Raw genomic sequence first — 11,228 nt, forward strand, 5'->3', positions numbered from 1 at the left:
CTAAAAATTTACAGAACAAAGAAGTTACGTCACCATCATCCCACGCAAGGCTCCATGGCCTCGTAAATGGAGCCTTGCCCAAACGAGAAGAACCAATCTATCCACTCCCACAATATCGTATCATTTCTTGGAATGGAGCCGACGGCTATCACTTTAATATTAAATTGATAAATCCAGCCACTACGAAAGAAATGGATAAGAAATGCAGCGCAATGAACTATTATGCCTATAGACTAATGATTCGTCAGGATGAAGAGAATTATATTTTAAAATGCCGTCAATTGTTTCACCAATACATCGTTGATATGTATGCAAAGATTGAATCAGAACGTTTGCAATTCATCCGTCTGAATCAGACCAAGCTCCGCTCTGAACAATACATTCATTTGCGAGGTGCAGTTGTAAATGACGATAATACCAGTAACATTGGAAGAGTAACGATTTTACCTTCGTCATATGCTGGCAGCCCGTGTCATATGCATGAGTATGGTCAAGATGTAATCCATCTTGGGACGAGATACAACAACTTTTACTTCCTGGACAATCGTCGGTTCATAGACATGACATTGCGGCCCGTGTCTTCCGGCAAAAGTTGAAATCACTGATAAATTTTATAGTAAAACTTAAAGCGTTTGGGCCAGTGCGGTGCTGGTTGTACTCAGTGGAATGGCAAAAGCGAGGATTCCCACACGCACATATACTAATATGGTTATTTGATAAAAATTTCTTCTAATGAAATTGACGATGTGATTTCCGCTGAAATATTTGATGTAGATGTCGATAGGGGCTTACATGACATTGTGGTAAAAAATATGATACATGTAGCTTGCGGTGAACTGAATGAAAATTCACTTGCAACATTTCCAAGTCATCTGGGATGGGTAAAGTATTGCAGCAATGCAAACTTATTGTTTGGGACGAGTGCACAATGGCACACCAAAAATCGCTCGAGGCACTTGACCGATCATTTCAAGATTTGCGAGGGAATTCCAAACCCTTTGGCAGCACATTAATATTGCTTGCGGGAGTTTTCAGGTAAACATTACCTGTTATTCCTAGATCGACACCTGCAGACGAAATAACGCTTGTCTGAAAAATTCTAATTTATGGGTACACGTAAATATATTAAAATTAACTATAAACATGCGTGTCCGATTGCAAAACGATCACTCTGGTGAAATATTTTCAGATCAATTGCTGGCAATTGGAAACGGAAAGCTCCCAGTTGACTCAATTTCAGGACGAATTATGTAATTTAGTGACGTCAAAACATGATTTGGTTGAAAAGGTATTTCCGAATATTCTAACCCATTATAAAAATCATAAATGGCTAAGTGAACGAGCGATTCTGGCAGCCAAGAACAAAGACGTCTACGAAATTAACAATATTATTCTGACCAAAATTCGACACCAGGCAGTCATTTACAAGTCAGTTGACACAGTTCTGGAATCAAATGAAGCGGTTAACTATCCATCAGAATTTTGAATTCCCTGGATCTCCCAGGGTTTCCACCACACGTGCTACAACTAAAAATAGGCGTACCAATAATACTGTTAAGAAATATCAACCCACCAAAGCTTTACAACGGCACGCGACTTGCCGTAAAAAAAAACAATGGAAAACGTAATAGAGGCAACAATCTTGACAGGGCCTTCCGAGGGTGAGGCTGTTCTTATTCCTCGCATTCCCATGATTCCGACGGATCTGCCTTTTCAATTTAAAAGATTCCAATTCCTAATTCGATTAGCATTTGCAATCACCATCAACAAAGCTCTAGAGAAATCATAAGAAAAATGCGGTATAGATCTTAACACGGATTGTTTTTTCCCATGGACAATTATATGTTGCATGCTCAAGAGTCGGTAAATCGGACAATCTATTTATATGTACAGACAATGGAACAGCGAAGAATGTTGTATATCCACAAGTTTTACGCAGTTAAAAATTAGCACATATCCATTGTATATACATATGAGAATCCATGTGTAGAAGTTTTTACCTTTATTTTAGCTTATTTTTCAGTTTTTTCCTTTTTTTAGTTTTTTTTATTTTTTATTTTTTTTTAGTTTTTTACCTTTTTTTAGTTTTTTTTAGTTTTTTTAGTTTTTTAGCTTTTTTACTTTTTTTATTAGTTTTTAGTTTTTTTGTAGTTTTTGCCTTTTTTTAGTTTTTTCAGTTTTTTTTTTAGTTTTTTATTGGTTTTTACCTTTATTTTAGCTTATTTTTCAGTTTTTTCCTTTTTTTTAGTTTTTTTTAGTTTTTAGTTTTTTTAGTTTTTTACCTTTTTTTAGTTTTTTAGCTTTTTTATTTTTTTTATTAGTTTTTAGTTTTTTTTGTAGTTGTTGCCTTTTTTTAGTTTTTTTAGTTTTTTAGCTTTTTTATTAGTTTTTAGTTTTTTTTGTAGTTTTTGCCTTTTTTTAGTTTTTTTAGTTTTTTAGCTTTTTTATTTTTTTTTATTAGTTTTTAGTTTTTTTGTAGTTTTTGCCTTTTTTTAGTTTTTTCAGTTTTGACGTCACCTGATCCAGTTTTTTCAGGTGACGTCACCTGATCCATCCATCCACAGACAGACAGACAACTTATTTTTATATAGATAGATATATATATAGATAGATAGATAGATAGATATATATATATATAAATAAGTTGTCTGTGTGTGTGTGTCGAGTGACGTCATGTTTGTGTGTCGACTGACGTCATGTTTGTCGACTGACGTCATTATAAGGATTGAACTGTATGCGTCATGAAGTTGTTTGTCGACTGACGTCATGTTTGTCAGCTGATGAAATTACATACCGGGACACAAATGACGACCGGGACACGGAATATAAATGACGACCGGGAACCTCAAAGAGAAATTACAGACTGGGACACCCGGACACAAATCACGACCGGAACACAGGGAATATAAATGACGACCGGGACATAGGGACACAACTACAACGGGGACGCCGGGGGGCACAGGCGGGATGACGACCGGGACACAGGGATTGTTCGAATAGAAATTACAGACCGGGACACAAATGACGACCGGGACACTCAAAGAGAAATTAAAAACTGGGATACCGGGGCACAAATGACGACCGGGACACAGGGAATATAAATGACGACCTGGACACAGGGACACATCATTAGAATAATGAGGTATAGATCCGAATACGGATTGTTATTCCCATGGACAATTATATGTTGCATGTTCAAGAGTCAGTAAACCTGACAATCTATTTATATGCACAGACAATGGGACAGCGAAGAATGTTGTATATTCGCATGTTTTACGTAGTTAAAAACATATATATATATATCATGAAAAGAGAAATCACCAATGCTACAGCACAAACACAAAAAAAAAAAAAAAAGAGACAGAAGGAGAAAAGGAAGACTGTTTTCCTAAATTAGTGATTAATATAGACCAGCACTTGAATGAGGCCTTAACCCTACTCATCCATACAATCACATAGGTCAAACAGTATAGCCACACACAATCAACCGTAAAGAATAATCCATGGACAGGCAGTCATGTCGTCAATAAGTATAAGTCGTCATTTACCGAACAATAGAAAAAATAATATAGACAAATAATTCAGAGGCAACACCCAACATAAGGGCTCATCAGGAGAATACACTGGCCTATATAGGGTTTCGCCACTCTAAATTCTCTACCCAGCACAGTGTTGTGGCTACCACAGAATATCCATGGCATCCCCGCGTCAGGTATCACCCCCAAAATACATGCCTATGAAAAAAAACAGCAAATGTAAAACAACCAAGTAAAACCAAAACAAGCTTATCCTGTTAATATATCCCTCCCTTTAGCAACAATAGGTAAACTAAATATTATAAATTTTACCAAATCACAAATATTAACACATTGCAAAAAACCTGAATGAACTAAACAATTATAGAATTCATCTTTACCATGTGGCTAATTTTTTAAAAAATGCGCTCAATTAGAAACACAACCCAAAATAAATGGCGCTGTGACAACATTTCTCGAACCTCCGAAATTAGTTAAAAATTTCTTTAAGTATTTCTAGATAATTCTTTTGATATTTATTTAAAAGTTCGTTATAATGAAAACTAAATTTTTTAAATTGCCAAGTTAATTTATTTGCAGAAAAACCTCTTGATATCAATTTTTGGCTTAAGATTTTACATCTATTTTTAAAATCAATATAATTACTACAAATCCTTGCATAACGAAGTAACTGCGAGAAAAACGCTGAATATGTGATATTTGAGTGTATATTACTTTCAGGGAATGGGAAACTAATCACTTCAAAATCAAAATCATCCGTTTTATTATACATTTTAAAACTTAATTTATTATTATCACAAATATTAATATTTAAATCTAAGAAATGATCTTCATGACCAGCGCCATGACTAGGCTCAAGAATAAGCTCTGATGGATATATATTTTTAGAAATATCAATGAAATCCTTACAATTTAAGACCAAAATATCATCTAAATATCATATATATATATATATATATATATATATATATATATATATATATATATATATATATATATATATATATAGTAAATGCCCCACGTACGACCTAATTTAAACACATTCAATTAGCCTTATTCCAATCCGATCTTTGCAACTTGGTATCAACCTAGTAGTGTATCCCTAACTCTTTCCAAACTCCTGCAAATTTCCACCAGAACTCCTTGGGTCAGAGATGCTACCGAAATTTTCTTGAGCATCTACCTTCCTTCGTAGTTCTTCAATTTTCAGGGAACACACATCTCCTTTCAAAAGTGAATTTCGAATTTTACTCCTTGCAATATCCTACACATTTATGATATGGAAGGTAAGAAGACTCAATTCTTGGCTTCCAAGGTTTCCTTTTGTTGACTTTCTATAGTACAAGATTTAAATCCTCATTACTTTTGATAGAGACAGTTGCACACATTTTTTTCGTTCAAAACACCTAGTTTTCCCGCGGAAAGAAGACAGTTGAACAAATGCTACTGACATCTCACTGCGTCTTCCAAAATTATTTCCGTCACTGTTTACTCAAGCGCCCCCTCCTCCCCGGAAGTTCTAATTATTTTAAAATCTTTTCTTGTGACCTCTTTTCATTCCATTATAAGATGTCCAGCTTTTATTTTGACCCCATATTGTTTACCGAAAAGTATTATTTTTGGCAACCTATTATCCTTCATCCGTAACGTGTGACTTGGTTATCTAAACCCTTAGAAAGCGAGGTAGAACTATAACTACTTGTTTATATGCCGTCTATCAAACGATGACTTAAAACTTATTTTAGACAATTCCTCTGGAAAGCATGTAGCATTCTTCCTTAACTTTTTAAAGCGCCCATGCTCAAGCGCCATACTGTCATTCTCGTTACTTCTAGTATCGTAATTTTAGGATTGGTGACATGTCCTCCTATTCTTCCTCCTTTTGTAGCTGCGAAGAAAAAACACCTTGCGCTGTCTATTCTACTTTTTGTGTCTTTGCTGCATCCGGATCCTTCCTAATAATGGTAAGTTAACACTGGGAAGTAAAACCGATCAGTCTTAATTTTTCCTCTTCTAAGCGACTTAGTTTGTTAGCCATAGATTTCCAAAACTGTTTTCGTACCCAAAACTCCCAAGGCCTCTAACAATTTTTCTTTTGGCTAACATTTTTTATCTAGAACTTTTAAGTCATTTGCACAATTTAAATCTAGGAGATTTTTACTTTCTCATTTAACATCATATTGTCTCATGGCTTTCAAAGATTCTAGAGACTAAACTTGTGACTTATAGACTACGAGACACAAAAGACGGTGAGATTTTGGGTAGATTTTATGATTATGAATTTAATAGTTAACGATAGTGCTCTACATCAAACTAAAAAATTATTGAAAACTTTAACACATAGAGGGAAGAAACAGTTGCTGGTTTGGTGGTTAGGGTACAACTCTGATTATAATTAAATAAATAAAAAACTAGTTTTTTAACTGAAAGTAAGGAGCGACATTAAAACTTAAAACGAACAGAAATTACTCCATATATGAAATGGTTTGTCCCCTCCGCAATCTCTCGCTCTTTACGCTAAAGTTTTTAATTTTTTTAAAAAGTAGAATTGTGGCAAACAGTCAAACTTTAGCGTAAAGAGCGAGAGATTGCGGAGGGGATAACCCATTTCATATACGGAGTAATTTCTATTCGTTTCAAGTTTTAATGTCGCTCCTTACTTTCAGTTAAAAAAACTAGTTTTTTTTAATTTCTGAACATTTTTGAATTAATGCATGTTTGATTTTGGCTCTCCATACATAAATTATTAAAATGAAATTTGCATATTAATTCTTTTTTTGGCTAAATGGCTTTCTCTTAATTTTTATCAGACGATTTTGAGAAATAAGGGGCGGGGAAGGAGGCCTAGCTGCCCTCCAATTTTTCGGTTTCTTAAAAAGGCAACTAGAACTTTTAATTTTTAACGAACGTTTTTATTAGTAAAAAATATACAAAACTTAAGAATTAACTTACGTAACAAACTTTTATATTCTTATATTTTATTGTGTATATGAGGGGGTTTGTCCCCTCGTTAATACCTCGCTCTTTACACTAAATCTTAAGTTTTGTCCCAATTCTTTAAGAATGACCCCTGAATCAGAAAGGCCGTAGAATAAATAGTTGAAGTTACTAAAAATACTTTAGCATAAAGAGCGAGGTATTTATCTCCTCCTAAATACCTCGCTCTTTATGCTAAAGTATTTTTAGAACCCTCATATTCGTAACAATCTCTGTTCGTTTTAAGTTTTAATGCTACTCCTTACTTTCAACTGAAAAAACTTTTCATGTTTATTTTTTCTTTTTTTTTATGGTAATGCTTGAAAATCCCGCGCCCTTTTCATTGAATTTCTCTTCCCCCTTGACATATTCCTCCAAGGAAAGATCCTCCCACATAGCCCCCTCCCCCTAAACCAAACACCCAAACCAAAAAAAGTAGTCACCCCCAAACCAAAAAAATCCCCCTGAAAACGTCTGTACACTCCCAAATAATCATTAATGTATGTAAACACTGGTCAAAGTTTGTAACTTGCAGCCCCTCCCCCAGGGATTGTGGGGGAGTAAGTCATCCCCAAGGATATAGTTATTATGGTTTTCGACTATGCGGAACAAAATGGCTATCTCAAAATTTTGATCCGTTGACTTTGGGAAAAAATGAGCGTGGGAGGGGGCCTAGATCCCCTCAATTTTTTTGGTCACTTAAAAAGGACACCAGAACTTTTCATTTCCGTTAGAATGAGCCATCTTGCGACATTCTAGGACCACTTGGTCGATACGATGACCCCTGGGAAAAAAAACAAATAAACACGCACCCGTGATCTGTCTTCTGGCAAAAAATACGAAATTCCACATTTTTTTTAGATAGGAGCTTGAAATTTTTGATGTAGGGTTCTCTGAAACGCTGATTGCGATGGTGTGATTTTCGTTAAGATTCTGACTTTTAGGGGGTGTTTTCCCCTATTTTCCAAAATAAGGCAAATTTTCTCAGGCTCGTAACTTTTGATGACAACGACTAAATTTGATTAAACTTATAAATTTAAAATCAGCATGAAAATCCGATTCTTTTGATGTATCTTTTAGCATCAAAATTCCGTTTTTTAGAGTTTCGTTTACTATTGAGCCGGGTCACTCCTTACTACAGTTCGTTACCACGAACTGTTTGATCCTCGGATAGCTACTAAAAATCTAAAAAGCAATGACCAATCCTAAACGTTTCTATGTGATATTTGTATCCGATGTTTCCGATATTTTTTACGATGACTTGAATAAAACCTCTAATTGTTAAACTAAACTCTCTCCCATTATCAAATTTGATTTGGGAGAGGAGGGCAGATTTAAAATTACTCTGGTCAATCGTATGCTCAAGAATAGATATGATGTTCTGTAAAAGGATTAAATAAATGACGTCAAAGTAAGACCTGACGATTGGTCATGTTTCGGTTTCAAAAACGTTAATAGACACAAGTGTTATGCTTCCAGTCCTGTGGTGGCGCAGTGGGTTTGACCTTGGCTTGGTAATAAGGGACCCAGAGATCGAATCACGCTGCAGGGCCGACGCTGGGACCTTAGTAGTCAAGAAGCGTCGTTAATTCTTAAATAAATTATGCTTCCATTGAGCCCTTTGAAGGCTCTGTATGATGTTTCTGTGTCCATTTGCTCGACATAAAAAAAAAATGGAAAATAGGGACACACCAATACAACAGAAGCCAAAGTTTGGATTTCTTCAATTTATTAGATGAATGGCTGAAAACCTCCGATTAAGAGTTTTATTCCCATCTACCAAAGTTCTGAGAGTCGTTAAGCTTTTTTTGAAATTCCTATGAATTTGTTTGTGTGATGTCTTTTTAAAATTTAAGCATCCTATGGTTAATAGTTACTCTAATAGGTTGCAACTATTGCTGCAACCATGGCAACATTTTTATATCGACTGCATTTTCAAATACATATATGCAAGTGGGATGAAAAACATTAAAATAAAGTCAATAATAAGCACAAGCAATTTCCCTGTACCTGAAAATACCAAAACTATTTCCTGTTCAGTATAATAATTGTGTAATTTTTTGAAAAAGACATCAAATAAAAACCTTAAGTATAGACAGATTTTTGCTTAAGGAAATTATATGTTTTTGTTTGTATCAAGAGTTTGAGCTACCGAACCATGAAGTATGCTAGATTCCTATCTTCCGGTGTATGTTAATGATAGCTGTGTGTCCAAACACAAAAGACATAATTATTCTAAAGTAATGTTTATATTGGCTATCACTCTCGTTATGATTTGTGCTATTATGCTTATAACTTGGTGCTGGAACATCCTAATTTTCAAATCACATGTGAACTCATTCCCATTCACACCACCTAAGCATACCTGCAAAGGCCTAAGATACAAAATTGGAATAGTTTCAGATTTAGATGCTCTATCAGGAGTCGGGATGGTCGGTACATGGTTCAGTCACTTCAAAACTGGATATTTAACAATAGATATTCCAAGGAAAAAAGCTTACATAGAAATGGATAATGGCACAACTACTAATCTATATACGAATTTTTCTAGTGGGGACAGTGGAATGGGATTATCAGAGTTAATTTGGTTTGATGAAAATCTTTTAGCTGTTGATGATTTAACAGGAATTATATACATCATAGATGAAAAAAAGGCTTATCCTTGGGTGATTTTAGCCGATGGACATGGCAAAGTCTCAGGGCACGGGTTTAAAGGTGAATGGGCAACAGTAAAAGATGGTCTTTTATATGTTGGAAGTACTGGGAAAGTGTGGACGAACGCAAAAGGAGAGGTATTAAACAGATACCGTCAGTGGGTTAAAACAATATCTCCCAAAGGACTAGTTCGACACCATGATTGGACAGAGAACTACAAACTTTTAGCTAAGAGTGTCAACACTGAACACCCTGGCTATTTAGTGCATGAGGCATGTGCATGGAGTAATATACACCAAAAATGGGTATTCTTACCCAGAAGATGGAGTAACTTATCTTACAATGAAAAGGATGATGGAAGTAGAGGAACAAATCTAGTGTTGATCGCTAACGAAAATTTCTCCAGGATCAAGGTTAAGCATATTGACAAAGTTAATCCAAGTCGTGGATTTTCTAGTTTAAAATTTATTCCCGGTTCCAATGACGATTGGATTGTGGCACTTAAGTCAGAGGAGTTGGAAGGAAAAACAGCTACTTACATAATGGTTTTTACTATGAATGGTAATATCATTTTATCAGAAACTCAGATTTCTAGCAAATATAAGTTTGAAGGGATAGAATTTATATAACGTAATGAGACAAAATTTAGCTAAGCTGAATTTACTTGAGGTACTGTGCAATAACGAAGGACTGTGATAACTATAGAAGTGCTATTTGCACCAGTGCTAGCGCACCAGTAATTATAGTGATTTAACCACTAGTGAGAAGTTACTTTGAGGGTTAAAAGTAATTGAAAAGAAACCAGACCCTATTATGTGGCATTTTTATTCCCAAGCACTATTGGATCCTCCATGACATCGGACCAAAACTCTTGATATCTATTTTGTTCTAAAACAAAAAAAAAATAGGGGCAATATGTTTACGGCTTGAATCTGTCGGGAACCGGACCCTGTGCCAATAAGATCACTATATTAGGAAGAGCAGAATGCTAGGGGGTTCAAAAAAATAGCGGGGAGAATGCGCTGACAAAACGGATCAGAATTGAGGCCAGATATTTTTTTTCAATCGACTATAAGCTTCTATCCTCAATTCCTTAGGTCACCAGGACGAAAACACAAACAAATAGTGGATTGATTCCTCTGATAATAACGCACAAAATAGGATAAAAAAAAGTGCGAAAAAATATTTTCCTTAGCAACATGAATCTTACCATTTTTTTTTTTTTACTTACTCAGCCATGAGGACCCTAACGCATAAGAAATAGGGTCATGGGCACCTGGCTCTTGAACCCTGAAAAAGGAGTTCACGAGGGTCAAACTTACGTTAGACCTTACCTTAGTTCCTCCAGGGCCAGGTGTGGCACATGGGCATCAACAAAGCTTCGTCAGATGTCCCGGAGCGGAGCAGCAGCCATGACGTCCTCCCACTGTTGTTGTAATGACAGCTCCGCAGATCTCGGTCGTACTGTCGTTGGAGGGTGTGTTTCGCTCGCCCTCTTTTTCGCCCCCCTCGGGTTGCCACTCGTAGACAGCGTTCGGAAGACGGTCTCCTGACATTCGGATGACATGAGTCCCGCGGATCTCGGTTCGACATGTCGTTGGAGGGTGTGTTTTGCTCGCCCGCTTTTTCGCCCACCCTCAGGTTGCCACTCGTAGACAGCGTTCGGAAGACGGTCTCCTGACATGACCAAGATAGGTCCATCTTCTCTGCTTCAGGAGATCAGTGACTGGCGATTGATTTGTTCGTCTGCGGACCACTACGTTCGTGACCCATTCCTGCCACAAAATGTTAAGGATTCTTCTGAGGCAGACATTTTCAAATGGTAGGATACATTTTTCTAGCTGGACATTCACTTGCATAAAGGAGAATGGACATGACGTTGCTATTCAACAGACGGAGAGACGCAGAGTATTTTTTGATTCGCCGTACTGGTTTCAGTTTTCTGAATGCCGATGTTGCTCGTCCAGTTCTCCTTTTCATCTCGTTGATTATTCCGCTATCATATTCGATCCAACTTCCAAGATATTTAAAACATACTTAACAAAAAATAACATTAAAAAT

At 36.1% G+C, this 11,228-nt stretch overlaps 2 protein-coding genes across 2 annotated transcripts in view; one reads left to right on the forward strand and one right to left on the reverse strand.

Annotated features, from left to right (window-relative positions):
- LOC136033871 (spermine oxidase-like) overlaps positions 1–11,228 on the reverse strand; it is a 445,682-nt gene that overhangs the window by 71,270 nt on the left and 363,184 nt on the right. The gene's annotated exons all lie outside the window — the stretch shown is intronic.
- On the forward strand, positions 8,756–9,796 carry LOC136033472 (soluble calcium-activated nucleotidase 1-like). Its single transcript, XM_065714221.1, has one exon. It carries the CDS (start codon positions 8,756–8,758, stop codon positions 9,794–9,796), a length of 1,041 nt encoding a protein of 346 aa, XP_065570293.1.

Source organism: Artemia franciscana, chromosome 12, assembly GCF_032884065.1.
Source record: "Artemia franciscana chromosome 12, ASM3288406v1, whole genome shotgun sequence".
NCBI classification, from domain to species: Eukaryota; Metazoa; Arthropoda; class Branchiopoda; order Anostraca; family Artemiidae; genus Artemia; species Artemia franciscana.

Bases quoted from the DNA above. Each gene is read 5' to 3' on its own strand.
- LOC136033472 (XM_065714221.1), top strand. From the start codon at position 8,756: ATGTTTATATTGGCTATCACTCTCGTTATGATTTGTGCTATTATGCTT.